The sequence below is a fragment of the Numida meleagris genome, chromosome 4 (genome assembly GCF_002078875.1).
Source record: "Numida meleagris isolate 19003 breed g44 Domestic line chromosome 4, NumMel1.0, whole genome shotgun sequence".
Classification (NCBI taxonomy): domain Eukaryota; kingdom Metazoa; phylum Chordata; class Aves; order Galliformes; family Numididae; genus Numida; species Numida meleagris.
Window position 1 is genome coordinate 15,147,942 of NC_034412.1, and position 16,153 is coordinate 15,164,094.

At 38.9% G+C, this 16,153-nt stretch overlaps 1 protein-coding gene across 1 annotated transcript in view; it reads left to right on the forward strand.

The window, feature by feature from the left end:
* Window positions 1-13,049, forward strand: part of ACAP2 (ArfGAP with coiled-coil, ankyrin repeat and PH domains 2) — a 57,603-nt gene extending 44,554 nt beyond the window's left edge. The window contains exons 16-25 of the mRNA XM_021393706.1: window positions 175-383; window positions 587-656; window positions 1,835-1,929; window positions 3,374-3,561; window positions 4,390-4,482; window positions 5,076-5,263; window positions 5,609-5,718; window positions 6,764-6,874; window positions 7,116-7,177; window positions 12,058-13,049. Coding sequence (XP_021249381.1) covers window positions 175-383; window positions 587-656; window positions 1,835-1,929; window positions 3,374-3,561; window positions 4,390-4,482; window positions 5,076-5,263; window positions 5,609-5,718; window positions 6,764-6,874; window positions 7,116-7,177; window positions 12,058-12,161 — 1,230 coding nt within the window. The 3' untranslated portion in view covers window positions 12,162-13,049. The remainder of the gene's footprint in view (window positions 1-174; window positions 384-586; window positions 657-1,834; window positions 1,930-3,373; window positions 3,562-4,389; window positions 4,483-5,075; window positions 5,264-5,608; window positions 5,719-6,763; window positions 6,875-7,115; window positions 7,178-12,057) is intronic.

The following is a 16,153-nucleotide window of genomic DNA, read 5'->3' on the forward strand; positions in this document are numbered from 1 at the left end:
TCGGTTCTGTATTTTTTCTAAAAAGCTGAAGATATTTTTCAGTTCTGTGGCTTTCTTTGGCTTTAAAATGCAGAAGGTTTTTTCTAGAATTCTAGAAAACCAGTGTCCTGTCAGTATTTCAGTATTCATAGGATCATCTTCTTTAATTTACTGTATTTTTTGTTTCTTTTTCAGAAACAAGAAAAGAAATCGTCCCCTTCTACTGGAAGCCTGGAATCTGGCAGCGAGACAAAAGAGAAGTTGTTAAAGGGAGAAAGCGCTCTACAGCGAGTTCAGTGTATTCCTGGTAACGCTGCCTGCTGTGACTGTGGTTTGGCAGATCCTCGCTGGGCCAGTATCAACCTTGGAATCACGCTGTGCATCGAGTGCTCTGGGATACACAGGTTGGCGAGCTCTTCAGAAGTACCATTGATTTAAATAGGAAATGTGGTGGTTGCCTCTTAGGACGGATATGAAGGCAAGGTTAGAGACCCCTTTTAGTGAACAGAGTGAAAGTAACTTGCTTTATTTGCATAAACCAATGTATAATTATCTGAGATGAGACAGAGCACACTGTTACAGGCTAACGTTTCTCTCTGCTATTTAGGAGCTTAGGAGTTCACTTCTCAAAAGTAAGATCTTTAACCCTGGATTCATGGGAACCCGAACTTCTGAAGGTACGATGAAACAAGAGTTTCTGTCTGATACTTAGCTTATTGTTCTAAAGCCAAGGCATCTGAATGTTCATGCAGGAAGAAATGGCATTTGTACTTAGTGTATCTCTTCTGCTTTTGAGTGGAAAATATTTATAACGACGTATTTGTTAGCTCACACTTCTTTTATAGGACTTGCTGGATTTGTAGTCATTCTTGATACAAAATGGCAAGTCAGAACTCTTTGTGACACTTTCAGGTTCCCAAATGCGGTATTAAGTACCAAGTTTGATCTGATACTTTGAACATATGAAAATGGTACAGATAAATAGTGTAATGAGCTGAAAACTTTGAAGTTCTGTGTCAGATTAAAGCATGAATATTTTTGAAAGTTTGAATGCCAGCTATTAGAATGAGATCTTGATTTCAAACAGATTCTGGCTTCTAGGAGACTATTACGTGTAACTGCTACTGTGTGCTGTGTCTGTGCCAAAATTCTCGTTGGAAAATGAAAATCATATGACATTGAAATACAGAAACAGGAACCGATGCACGGATGCATACGTGCAGTTGGATAGTTGATGCACTGCATTTGTTTGTAGCTCATGCTTGCACGTTACATTTCTATTCTGAACAACAGGAAGACAATATGAACAGGGATCCTAAATAATTTTAGTACTAATGTGTACTTAATGAGGGGTAGAAAGAAAACCAAAAGAGAAATGCCTGCTATGCTCCCTGTCCTGTTCACATACATAAAACCTTAATGTTCTACCTGGTATTAGAAGCAATTAATCTTTCCACTCTTGTCTTGGACAAGATGGAACAGAACTGAGTGAATTGTGGCTTGCCAGATGAGATAAGAGTAACTAACAGCAAAGCTGGTGGAAAGTAATGCTTTTGAGGCACACAAATGTCCTTATGATCACAGAAAAAAAAGAAGATTCTTGATATTCATTTTCTTAATCCTGTTTCAGAAGAGGTCTGTACTTAACAAAAATACAGTTATTGTAATCTTACTGTTTGGTCCCTTTATTTGCTGATATTTCTTTATCATGAAATAAATCCGTGCTTATTTTTCGAAGTGAACTCACAAATCTTAGTGAAAATACTGAGCTTTAAAAATAGTCTAAGGTAAAACTACTAAATAATAGATAAAACTTTTTGCAGTTGTGTTTGAATTTATTTATTTTTCTTCATAGCTTATGTGTGAATTAGGAAATGATGTTATAAACAGAATATATGAAGCAAAGTTGGAAAAAGTGGGAGTAAAGAAGCCTCAGCCCGGAAGCCAAAGGTAGTAATGTACTTCACTTTCATTTGTTCATCCTTTCATTATAGCTATAAATGATATTAAACAATTTGCATCATCATTTAATACCAATGCAGTTAAACTTCCCTTTCTTAGTATCTGATTCTTTTCATTTCCTCTGAGTCTTACTTTGGATGACTTCAACTCCAGTGGTCTAATAGCTGCGCTTATTTCCTTTGTCTTGTCACTTCCTTCAGCCTCCAGCTTGAAAAAGGTGCTGTCACTTAACTGTGTTTAACACTTCTTTGATTTACTCTTCTCCTTATGACGAGTATATTTCTCTCTCCTGCTTCTTATGGGTATTCCTTTCGTTAGTCCCTTTTGGCTTCTGTAGTGCACTGCTTTTTCTGATCCCACTTCCTCCTTTTGATGGCAGCCCTGTAGCATCCTGCTCTGCCACATCAGCGTGGGCAGGTTGGTTTTGTTTCCTGTTTGCTTTGCGCCATCTCAGCCAGCTCTTGTGTAAGGTGCCCCTGGCAGGAACCTGTGGTTGTGATTTCTATTTACAGTGACCTTGTTCTTTCTTTGACTTTTGTTCCCTAATCCCCTGGAATGCGCTTTTCTCTCTTTCTTACTCTAATGGCTGTACTGCTGTCTACCATTTGTTTGTTAATTTGTTTGAAGATAGTTCCCTAATGTTTTGTTCCACTGTAAAGAATAAGTCTTTTAAAACATTTTTACTAGCTTTCCAGTTTGTGCAGCTTACTGTCAGAGTTTCATGCAATAGAAAACTTTGATTTATAAGGTACCGACAATTTGGTGATGTTTTAATAACATTAATACTGTAGGAGATCTGCTAGATATTCCTTCTAATGATAACTGCTTTTCAGTGATTTCAATAGCAGTACTTTTATAAGCTCTTTCATCATTTTGTGACAACTGGCGTGTCGTATGGAGTTAATATCGGGCTTCAGGAAAAAAAATACATAGCATGCATTCTGCAGCTGGTGATTGTGCTACCTGGGGCTTTCATTTTTGTTCTCGTGTGCAGTCTTGATGTTCCTTTAACAAATGTTTTTACTGAAGAATCCAAATATATGTGGTATTTGTTGGTTATTAGCAATATAGAAAATGTGTGCAGGGGATTTATATCAAGAGTTAATATACAGTAACTGATGTTTTTCTTTCACGTGCTACTTTCTAAAGCGTCTGCCTGAAAGAAAATGTACCTATATGAATATAGCATTTTCTTTTAACATCCTAAACTTTTCATAAGTTGCATTCTCTGGAGGCTTAAACAAAATTTCATCAAGAATCCGGAGAGATTGGATGGGCTATGTGCTCTTCATCATTCTGAAAAGGTCGTTAAGTGTCCTGTGTGCAGTGCCAAAGTGCAGTTTGATTACCGGCATCAGTATGAAATGGATGTTCTTCCAGAAAAAATAATAAAATCTGAGCTTACTAACTCCAGGCATTTTGTATATGACAGACAAGAGAAGGAGGCGTACATTAAAGCAAAATATGTGGAAAGAAAATTTGTAGAAAAGCAGCCTGCAGCAGCGCTATCTCCACTTGAATCTGGAACAAAAGTTTTACCTCAAAGTCAAGAAGAGAAAAGGCACAGTGCTCCTGAGAAATCCCTTTTGGCAGTAGAACAAGGTGCAGCATCCCCAAGAGGTACCTACACATTTCTCTCCTTAGCTACATTACACATGTTCTTTTTAAAGTATTTTTAAAGCTTTTTGTATTTACTGATTTCCTGCTCCATGCAGAGTAGTCCAGTCCCTCTATCAGCGGGTCATAGCCTAGTTCAGAGCTATAGAGAAGAAAAGGCTTGTTGAGAAATGTGCATTTTGTAGGTGGGAAGAGTTTGTGGACTGGGGATGCTTACCGTTCAGAAACACATTAAGCACCTTCTTTCCTCCGTATTTTCATCCTTGATTTTTCCAATAATGTTCTTTCCTGCCCTATTCCTTCCTTACTGCCTGCTTTGTGCTTTGCTAACTTGCATGTCCCAGCGGTTGCTGTAAGTAGCGACGAGGCGAGGCGGGAGTCTCTGTTCTGTCCTGATGAACTAGATTCACTCTTCTCCTACTTTGATACCTCTTCAAAGCTACGTAGTAGTAAGTACTACAGCTGTGGCATGTTCAGTATTTGCACTAGTGATCCATTGTGTGTTGTGGCCATCTCCCTGCCTTTAATCCATTGTCTCCGGGCTACTGCATTGCTTAGTGTTCTCATGAAATAATTTAAGCTTTTTTACTTATCCTGATTTTCTGCCTTTCTAATAACCTTTGATACTGTTGTTACAAATTTTATAGTCGAAGTGTGTGACTAAAGATTTATTTTAATGGATGTGTCATAAGAATAATGAATAATTACTTGTCAACGGGGGAAAAAAAAATAATTCAGGACCAAGTATAAGAGCTTGCTTTATTATCATGGTGTCTGTGAAGAGTGGGTAACTTATAATCTGCATAGTAATTCTAATTCTCCCCAAAACAGTAAGAAGCAGTGACAGTGGGATCCAGCAGAGTGTTGATGACAGCAGGGAACACCTTGCCTCTACTATATCAGCTAACAGCTTGTACGAACCAGGTGCAGTAGGCTTTGTATTTCAAGACAAAGACTTAATCTTTTTTTTTTTTTTTTTTTTGCTAGCATGTTCTTGTCAAAGGGTTTAGTACCTAATAATGAAGTTCACTTGTCTTTTATCCCAGTGTGCTGAAAGATTTTAATAAGGGTAGTAATTGCTTGGGTGGCCTTTCTCTCCTGCATGGTTGGTAGCAAGAATGACATCGAATCCTCCTAAATAAGTTCAGAGAATTTTTTTAGTCCGTGATATTGAACCAAAACAACTTCTTAGCAGAATCAAACACTGCTTCATCTTGACAGAGAGAAGTGTCCATAGAGATGCATAATCATTTCATAAAGAGTTACATGTTGGAGGACTTAACATTCCTGTTAAGTCACAGATTATAAGCTTTGTGTTTTACTTGAACTTTCTTGCTTAATTTTTGTTTTCTACTTACATGGAAGTGACCATACCTTTAAACATCACTCCACATATCTAAAGCTTTTATGAACTGATAAGATTATCTATTATCAGTATCCTGGGCTGACAACTCCAGGAGGTACCTTACAAAAACAGGGATTACAGAAAAGCTTTTTCTTCTAAAAATTCCTTTCAGAAGGAGACAAGCAAGAATCTTCTGTGTTCTGTGACTCCAAACAGCTTAGTCCAGGATTGCATCTTTATCGAGCTGCCTTTGAGAAGAATCTTCCTGATATGGCAGAAGCACTGGCCCATGGAGCTGAAGTAAATTGGGTCAATATGGAAGAAAACAAAGCAACTCCACTCATTCAGGCGGTGCGAGGGGTATGTGATATGCAGCATCCTGGCTGATGTGGGAGGGGGGGAGGGAGAATAATAGGGATATTTCTGTGTCACTGCTTCTTGTGAACTACTTGCTTTGCTCATGAATGATAATGTGATACTGACTTTGTCTTTACAAAGTTCTTTCAAAGTTATTTCTGTTTTCCTGTTTTTGGTTGTTTTTTTTTTCTTTTTTGTGGTAATACAACCTAGAAGTGTTTGGTCGTGACGTGGAAGCAATCCCTTTAGTTTCCTTTACCATAAGACTCAGCGGTAAGAAGGCAGGACAGTTTCCACTGATTCTAGAGACCTGGTGCTAAATTGTTTCTTTTGCTCTTAATTCCATAGGGTTCATTGGTTACTTGTGAATTCCTGCTGCAGAATGGTGCCAATGTGAACATCAGGGACATGAAAGGAAGAGGACCCCTACACCACGCCACAGTTCTAGGACACACGGGGTACCTCACTGTTCCAGAATTTGACAATAGTCATTGGTTACTGTCTTTATTAATGCAAAGCTTCTTCACTTCCCCCATATATTCGGGCATTTTAATATATTTCAGATCATAGAGGCTTTTTTTCTCTTGAAGTTTTGTGATGAGAGTACTTTAAAACATTACTTCCCCGCTCATCTCCTAGCAAAACGTATGCCTGTAAACATTTCAGTCCTTGTTGGAAAAATGTCTATTTGATAATACTTTTGAAATAACGTGGGCTTCTGGTGAAGACTGATGAGATGTATCATAATATGAAAATGAGAAGCAAGAGAAATAGTGGTGAGTGAGGACTAGGGCTGTTTCTGGTTCATCTCACACAGATATTTCATTCTGAAATGTACTACATCACATTTTGAATTTTGGAATCAGGGCTTTTAACTGAAACCTTGTGCCATCTTAATTCAAATGAGCACATAATCTGTTTTGTGGTGCCCATTCTCTTTGCATACATGAATCCTGAATAGAGTGCTAAGTTGACAGCTTGAGAGAGTTTAAGGTCTAAGCTTAGTCACCATGCCCTGCTTATGTAGGTGATTTACTTACACATGTATGCATATATACAGGAATATAGATGAAAAATAGCAAAGAAAAATGAGGTCAGCTTCTACTTGGTAAAACAAGTGTCTGTGCCTAAGGATTCTGTTCTGAGTTAATTTATCCTGCTCAGCATTTCTCTTCTATCACAGTAAAAGGGGTGAAGTTTTATGGTTCTGTGACCTACGATGATACAGGAAGGTAGAGGCTTACCTTCTGAAGGGTTCAACTCTTAGCTGCATTAGCATGATTTGACAGTTTAAATACTGTTTAATATTTTTTTGAAAGCTAAAAGCTTTGCTTCATTATCTGTCACCATCTTATTACTATAGATGAATAGTGCTTTTTTTATATGTTCAAGAGGCTTTTGGTGATTTAAGTAAAATACATTGCAAACTGCTTGTTTTTTTAATTTGCTTTTTTTTTTCCTTTATTGTTGTGGAAATTATTCTTAAATTATATCTCTAAACAGGCAAGTGTGTTTATTCCTAAAACGAGGAGCAAACCAGCATGCTACAGATGAAGATGGGAAAGATCCATTGAGTATAGCTGTAGAAGCTGCAAATGCAGATATTGTAACATTGTAAGTTGTGTGTTTCATTTTTAACGAGGTGTCTAAGTTTTCATATTGCTTCTATTTAAAAATGCAAAGTATGTCAAAATCCCTACGCGTAAAAACGGGGGAAGCAAAATAAAATGGAATGCATGACCCATATGTGACCTCACAGTGAGGTTCAAGAGCACGCTGTAGGTCTTGGAATTGCAGTCTTTTTTCACTGCTTTAAAAGTGATTGCTGTTCTTTTTTCTGTTTCCCAAATCACAGGTTGCGTTTAGCAAGGATGAATGAAGAAATGCGTGAATCAGAAGGGCTCTATGGACAGCCAGGTCAATACTCTACTAATAACCATACTGAGATGCAGTATAAGAAATGTATTCAGGAATTTATCAGTTTACAGCTAGATTCTTAGGGTCTGAAGACAATTTAAGATAGCTTCATACGATGTTTTTTTTAAACAGTATATACACGTTAAAGCTTCATTATGGTGCAGCTTTGTCAGATTATTTAGGAGACCTAAAAGGAGAGTGTTTAAAGCACGTAGTTATGGTAGTTTGTTAGTACAACCGTTACCAGTCTTTTTTGCTGCCAGTTGTTCAGTTTTCTCCTACTGACATTTCTCTGAAACTGAAGTAATGTTCGGATTTATCTGACACTTAGTGGCACCCTTTTAAGCCGGGTTGCTCAGAGACACTTGAGATGTTCATCTTATTACGAGATACCATTCTCCTTCCTTTAGAATGGATCTCTTTATTTTTTTCCTTAATTTTTTTAAGAAAATCTACACCAATGTAAAAATGTGTATCAAGTATTTCAAAATAACTCCAGACAATCCTGAAAGCATTATTTCTTTCTTTTTGAAAATATTTTGTTAGTTAATATCTTAAACAAGACAGTCATTCTTAATCATGTATTTTTGTATGCATAGTATCTTACCATTCAATTTTTAAAATATATATATATCAGGCATTTTAGTCAACTCGTACAAGAAAATAACATTATTTAATGAGTATGTGCAACTTATCCTCAGGCACTCAGTCTCAATTTATAATATGTTCTGATATGACATTTATGCAAGCCGTTTCCTCAGTTATCATATGCTTCCATAGGAACCTAATTTCATCTCATGCAAATATCAATAATGAATGCACGGTTCATTGTCAGGTTATTCAAGGCAATCACAAAAATGTGCTATCCCAGGCAGTAGTGAAAGAAAAACCTTTTTAAGGCTGAGTGCCAAGTATTCTCTCTCACTTCCACTCAAGCCTTTATATTTGTCACTGATTCCTAAGGACTGTGCACTGATGCCTCTTACCAGTTTGGGACTGGAATATACTCAAGGAGCCATGTTGAATGTCCAGTATCCCAGATTAATGGTATCAAATGAACGAAAGTTCCATGTATCATAATGCTTCTTTTGAAGAATAGATGTGTTTCGAATTTATCTTCAAACAAAATTCCTAGGAAATTCAAATTAAAACAATGAAAGTACTAAAGACCACTCGGGCATTTACATGCTCTCTCTGGAGGAGCAACAAATAAAATAGAAGTAAGTACTCAATTGTGAGCATAATGAGGAAGAATCCTCCACTCAAAACACAGTAGGTTACATATGTGAAAGAAAAAAATCTATTGCCTGTTTGCCCACGTTCAATGTGAGGCTGCTTTCTGATATAATGCATACTACTTCACTGAGAGACTGGAGGTAACAACTGCTGGAGTAGTTTTGATTTTCCTAGTTTTTATTTTAAGTGTTGAAAATAGTAACTACTGGTTTCAAATGGTGAGATGCATTTATTTTAGGGGAGGTGATATTTTGATTCAAAAGTTATGTTCTAAGTCATAAGTGAACACTCTGGATCACTTAATTGACATGAAAAAATCTAAAACTATTACAAAGCAGAAAATACATTTCTGTAGTTTGTACAAAAGCCTAAGCTGGTTCCTAAATATTACAAGGCTTACTTTGGATTGAATTCATAAGAAATTCTGGCACATGAAAATATGAATGTCTGTGTCTTTAAACTGAAGATGAGGGGAGTCTGTTTCCCCTGTTGTATTGTTTAAAAGTGTTCTAGACAGATTCTTCAAATAAGTAGAGAAAACAAAAAGCTTGGCACGTCTTTTATCAAAGATACCTGGACCTTGTTAACAGTTACCGTAGAATCTGGAGACTGCAGCTGATGCAATCTGGTCCAGATATTTTTGTACAGACAATCTCTGATCACTGTAAAGGGGCAAGACTGCTCATGGAAAGTAGAGCCAGCACAAGGCATAAGGCTTGCCCCAAATCAGAGGGAGGGTAGCGTTAGAGTAGCTGTTACAACTCTGACCACGAGCTGTACAGGGCAGTGTCCCAGCCAGAAGATCTGACTGTCTCTGTGGATACAGCAATTCTTTACTTGCTGAAGTCTCCTAGAAAGTTGAATAAGTATTTGAGTGTTTTAAATGTTAATGTCTGCTAGCCTGCTAGGATTGTGAAACTGTGCAAGTGTAAGCACAAAACCCCTCTCTGCTGTTAGAATAGAGTAGTTCAGTTGGAAGGGACCTTCCAGGATCATCTAGTTCAACTGTTCTGGTGGATGTTCCCCTTACTTGGCCATAGACTAGGCAGGTCTTTTTCACTGCACAGACATGCTTAAGTATCTGCGCTACGCTTATTTTAGAACTCCTCTTTTCTGAAATTGTGTTTCTAAAAGAACATAAGGATTTTTGAGACAATTGTATGTTTGCTGGGAGATATGTGAGGGTAAACACTGATGTAAGAATTTGTCATCACAAGGAAGCAAACTGCATATTCCTCTGTTTCGGTAATGCAGTTGATAAGCAATTGCTAATGTAGCCAACAGCATCAGCATTTCTGAGTTTAATATACCTGGCTGGTTTGAGCTACTTAGGGAATGTCTGTGTTGCTTTGCAAGGTATAGTTGGTCTTCCAGAATAATAATCTTCGAGTGAGAACTGGCTGAAACTAGCTTGTTCCACAAAATGCTCATTTCTGGTGGTAGAAGCCATATGCACCATCGTACCGATTCTCATATACTTGAGCGCTCATCTTCTGGTGCTGCAGTATGTCTGCTAACTATTGGATATTAGTACTGCTACTCTTTCTTCCTATCTTTTCTTGAATGTATCATGTGTGCCTTTTAATTTATTCTGGTGTTAAATGGTTAAGCAGTGTTTCAGTATTTTTGTACATAAAATCTGCACTTTAGCGAAAACATTGCTTGGAAAGACAATTTCCAGAATTAAACTTTAAAGTAAGATTTTAAAATAATAAGGTTTACAGCGTTAAATATTTTAATGCAGCATACGAACTAAAGGGGCACTTTATTTTACTCTATTTTTGTATGTAATATTTTTGTTATGTAATATAGTCAAAAACAAAGCCACAACGTATCTTACAAAAACAGCTTTTTTCTTTCAAGTTTGTTTAAAAGAACATATGGCAACTTGAACTACAGTACTAGTTCACGAATGGAACCTGTGTCTGTATTAAAAGCCTCATTTCTTGCATCATACGAGCTTGATTCTGATTTGTGCTCCTCAAACCTAGTCTTCGGATGGATCTTGCAACTTCTTTCATTCTGTGCTTATTCCTCGGTGCAAGCAGTTACCAGAAACTTGCGATAAAGTGTGCTGCGAGCCTGTTTCATCTCTAGAACGTACTTGAAATTAAACCTGAAAACGGAAAGAGAATTTCGCTAGAATGAAATTTTCCTAGTAGAATAGTGCGGGATTTGTTTGCCCTTTAAAATCTGGGCAGAACTGTCACTACAGTTCTGTGTAACCCCACATACCACGTGAAGTATTTGCGGAAGGTCAGTTCTCACTTCTGAAAGTGTTTTCAAATGAATGCAGCCTCATCTCCAATACTGGAAACGTAGAATGGTTCTAAGATTGGAAATGTGTATTAAAAAGATGGCAAGACAGAGCAGTGTAACTTCTTGCTGTAGTACAATCTTTTACACAAAACAAAATCCTTCTAAAAACTGCCCTTTTGAAACAAGTGGTGGAATAATGCTTCTGATTTTTGTGCAGTCCTTCTGTTGGTGGGAGGTGGAGGGGAGGAGAGGAGGGGCTGAGAATCACATTCAACCTACGTGATGGTAGAGATTGATAGTTTGATTTTTTTGTCCCGTTATTAATCGAGTTGTCAGCAGGGAACAGTAATGCTGGGATCTTGTCCCATGCGGTCATCTGCTTTCGGAAGACAGGAGAATCTAGATGGCTGAATATTCCCTGGCTGGACTGAATGCTTTATGTATTTAGTTCTCTTTGAAGTCAGTGGGGTGTGGTTAATGTTTTAAAATGAAACAAGAACTCAAGGCCCAAAATATTGCGGCAGATGGAAAAAAAAAATAAAAAGGAAAAATTATTCTACCACATTAAAATGGAATAGAAGAATGACCTGGCAATGACTCAAGAAGTAATTATTCTTGAATGTGATTTTCCAGTTTGGAGAGAGAAGGAGTGGGAGACAGAGCAGGTGCAAATTGCTGCCTTCCCTCACTCTGGAATAGACCCGTGCTTGTTGTCAGGTTGTTCTTAAACATGAAAGATGAAGATAAGAAACATGGAATAAGGAAGGTATCGTTACTCTTGGAGATAAACCTAGAAGATGGAATGGATGTCCAGTGATGCAGTAAAAATTTATACTTGCTTAAGTAGTAGTCGAAAAGCTTTTATGACCAACAATTTCCCTAATTACTTACGATTGCTTTTTATGGTATTGCTTGCTAATTGTTTATTTCATGGAGAGTTCTGTCTGGCTGTTAGACTTCTGACCTCTGTTTCCAAGCAAAGTTTCATTTATGCCGTATTTCTGACTTCCTGAGGAGAGTCCTGGTTAGCAAGTCCTTTCAAAAACAACTGTGTTATTCTTTGATAGCTAATAAACCTTTTTTGTTTTACACTGCTTTAAAATGCTTGCACTTTTCCTTTCTAACTCTGGGCTTTCCTCTGTGCGGCTGCCTTTGAGGTACTATTTCAGGTATAGTTTGGCTTTGTTTAATTTGCTTCTAGAGAACATGCATGCAATTAAACAGTCTCAGAGTTCGCATCGGCATCATTCCATCTATAAGCAGTCCTTACGCCATTACTATGTGTTATCACAACAACTGGTAGCATGGTAGGGCATTTGTGGAGTGGTGGGTGATGTTTCAAACATTTGTGATAATAAACAGTTTCCTTTCTTCTCTTCTTTTAGGAGATGAGATTTATCAGGACATTTTTCGTGACTTTTCTCAAATGGCATCAAATAATCCAGAGAAGCTAAACCGTTTCCAGCAGTCAGATTCCCAGAAGCCTTAAGTGTCAAGAAGGAAAAGAACCTGCTCCTTGTAGTGCAAGTCATCTTTATGTTAACAGAATGAATTATATGCGTTTTGTTAGTTTGGATAAAATGACCACTCTCAATGTAGCTGTAGATCGCGGTAGCTGGGGAATTGTATACAAGTTTTTATGTTGTACAGTATATATACCTCAGCAGCTGAAAAACACATTTATTAAAATAAAAAAGGAATACCTGCTAGCTCAGTATAGAAATAGTAGCTGTTAGCAAGTACCAAGTTCATCTGTGACTCGTACGTGAAGTTAGCAGAGCTCAGCTGTGTGCGGTGCAGGTGGTGGCCGGAGGATGGGATCGGCTTTGCACGTCGGTATCCTCTGCCGTCACCTGCCTCACTATTGCCATAAAGATGCACCTCTGACAAGAAGGTCTAGGTTGCATTTTCTTGGACTGTTTGGAAGGGAAATCAGGTAATGACTTGCTGAATTGTCCTTCTGCCTGTGGGCCTGTAACTTACAGGATTCTCTTGTTCCTACACTGACACTGGTTAGAGGCAGGCTGTTAATAACAAGGTGTGGGAGCTTTTCTCTTTTTCAAGCTCTTTGGCAGCGGAAGCTTTAACACCAGGCTGGCCTTTATGCTGGTGACTGCAGGTCAGTCACAGTAGGTGTATATCCCGAAGGACCAAATTTCGAAGAGTAGTTTATTTTTTTTTCTTTTTTTTTTTTGTTATTTTTATTTCCCTTTCTAAAATAAGACTTGCTGTGAAGGAAGTAACTTTTAAATGAGCACTTGGAACCTTTCACGAGGAAAAATAAATGTAATCTTGCTGGACATGATGTGGGTTTTGTCAGTATTTTGACATCTGAACATGAAAATTGAGACATTAAAGTAAAAAATGGAAAGCTGAAGGTGTTTGTGTAGAACAATCTTTCAAAGGCTGTTCGTCATCTTTTAACTTTGCTGTTCTCACTACTAGCCTTAAGCTGAGTATATAAAACTCCATATGTAATACAGCCATCCTAAATTTAGGTCGATCAAGCGTGATGTAATGTACACACCTTTGCAGATTATATATACGTATCTAAGCTAATGTTTGCAGAAGAAAACCTAGGAATTTCACTGCACGTTTTTGCAAAGTAACAAATGAGCACATTCTCCAGCTGCATTGAGGGCAGCACCACAAATTGCTTTTTTCAGTGAGCTCCACTCTGCTGATGTGCATGCATAAATGGTGTCTGTAGGTATGTGCTTATGTGTCAGGTGAGGTAGTACCTAGATCATCATCACCTGAAGCTATAAACCAGCAGATTCATGCTGTATTTACCCTAAGGAAAACTTGAGGAGAATTTTTAGTTACAACATCCATGTGAGTTTTCTGTAGTCCCGTTAGCCACGGCACTATGCTAACCTTCTGTTTAAGTGTATGTAAGAAATGAATGGGTTTTTCTCCAAGCTGTCTTAATAACCAAAATTGGGCAAAGAATTTTTGAAGATTACGGTAAAATTAAACTTTCTAGTATGTTAATATTTAACAAGGCTTTTCACATATATATCATTTTGCAGAAGATGTATAGCCATGCATTTAAACTGGCTGATTCTTGATGCAAAGTTAATAGCATCTGAGAAGTGACCAATAAGTTTTCCAAGCAAAAGAATCTTAAAAACAGTTTTTGCTTCATGTGTGGTCTAATTATGCTAGGAAAAGCAGATTCTGCCCACTTCAAGGGTGCGTTTAGTTGAATAATAAGCAACTTAATAGAAATTACTGCTCACAGATGATTCTTAACCTTTTTAAATAATTGTCTATGAAATGATAATATACTTCCTAATCTGTATTTAATAGCAGTGGATGTTTAGTTAGTAGATTTTAGGGGAAGTTAAATGCCCCATGTACAGATGGATCATGTAAGATATGGCTATGTATAGTATACACTTCAGACATAGATTTTTTTTTTTTCTAAAGATTTGTGTCCTTTGCTACCTGCATGACAGGCAGTGTACAGTGTGACTGCTTGTAAAGCAAAGCTCCCTACAGCTTAGTGGCATAATCTCTGCCTCGCTCCTTGCTGCTGAGACACCCCATCCACGCAGGTATTTTCCTTCCCAGCCACAAAAATCTGTCAAACTTTGCAGGATAATTTCCTGTCAACAAAAGCTTCTTCCCTCTAGCTCTGCTATCACACTCACTATCAGACTATTTGTGCTAAAGGGCTAGGAACGTGATCTTTAGGTCATATGACTGTTTTTGAGATTTGGAGTTTCAGTGATCAGGGATTAGGTGCATCGTTCCTGATCCCGCAGCCTTGTTCCTTGATCTTTTTAGGTACACTAGGAGGTCCAGTATAAGCTCCACTTTTCAGGTCAGGTGCAATACATACGTGAAGGTCTTGCTCATCAGGAAAAATGAATGTGTCATTAAGTTGCATGCAATGCAGTGAGGGTGTCCCAGCAGATACTGGCAGGCTCAGAGCTCCAGGGCCTCTGTCCCTTGCAGGATTCAGCCCTTAGTAATAGAAAGCATGATTAACTCCCATGCTCTGAAGATCTGCATTTCCTTGAGTTCTGACTCAAGTGCTAATGTTCTGTTCAGTAATTCTAGGAAACTTCCATTTTTGTAACAGTATAAATTTGAGCAGAACTTGAATGGTAGGCAGTAGGGCTCCCCTGCTGGTTAGCACATTGTACCTTATAGCAGATAATGGAAAACTTCAATTCCAGTTCATGTTTCTCTCCAAGTATGAAATATGATGTGTCTTATCAGTGGGGTACAAAGCAGTAGATTCCTAAGAAAAACTATTTAAAATCAGCTTCCATATGAATTCAGGTAGTGATTTACTACATAGCCCATTGAAAGATTTTAGAATATTCCTCTTAGGCAGTTAGACCGCATGTTCCAAAAGCTTCTTGGAAAGACAAACGCGTAAAAGCTCAACATATACTCTAATGCATCTTAATTTCAGAGGTATCATTTCCTTATGCTGCATGTGAAGATAGTATCTACGGTGTCTCCTTAGCGATCTGTATTGTTTTGATTGTTCATAAGGTTTCCTGTTTGTCAATGTTGGTACAATGCATGTAAACAAACTTATAAATCATCTTTCTGAATAACGCTGCTGAACGATATTAGACATACTGGGCTTTGTGCCCGTAACTTTGGGTGAAGGCGGTGGATCGCAGCCTGTTGAAGGGAGCAGGATGCGTGCCCTGCTGCGGCCTGAGCACCTTGTGGGTGTTGTAAGCTTTCAGCCTCCTCCCCGTTCGGGGCCTAGACCAAGTGCTCACTGGCATCGGGGTGGGCTTTGCCCTCATTTCAGAGGATTTGGGTTGTAGCCTTCAGGTCTTCCATGCCACGTGTCATCCCTTAACTGTGTTAACCAAGCCTGCGTTAACAGTGCTTTTTTCACTCGCTGGAGTTGTGTATTTTACCCGTTTATATGCTGAGCTGAAATAGTTGTAGAAAATGCAACCTGACCTTGCACACGTCAGCAGCTTCCCCCTATGAGAGGAGGATTCCCCTACCTTGCAGTCACACCAGCACTCATTATCTGAATCGCTAGAATTATTGCCCTACCAAGGAAAACTTCACACCGCTGAAGAAAAAAAGTGAGAACGAGCATAAGCGTGCTGTTTCCAGCCTTCAGTGCTTCCCAGCAGCCGCGCGGTACGGACGGTAACCCTGCCTTCTGCTAACGAGAGCCTCGGCTGACGGAGCGAACCGCGGTAGCAGGGGCTGGAATTAAAGCAAGGTGCGTTAGCCGGGACGAGGACGTCCCGCCGCCACAAGCGCTGAGTCCTTACTGACTGCACTCGCCGCGTTCTCTCCGGCCCCCGCTCCTCGCTTCTCTTCCAGTTCAGGTGGGGCACGGCTACCTCGTGCGGGCCGGAGAAGCTGTAACCGGGCCGAGTTCGCACGGGAAGACCCGCAGGCTTTGTACGCGAAGCCGCCCGCGCCGTTCCGCGCCCCCGGCGCCGCCTCCCAGCGCGGGGCGGGGCGTGCCCGCAGCATGGCGGC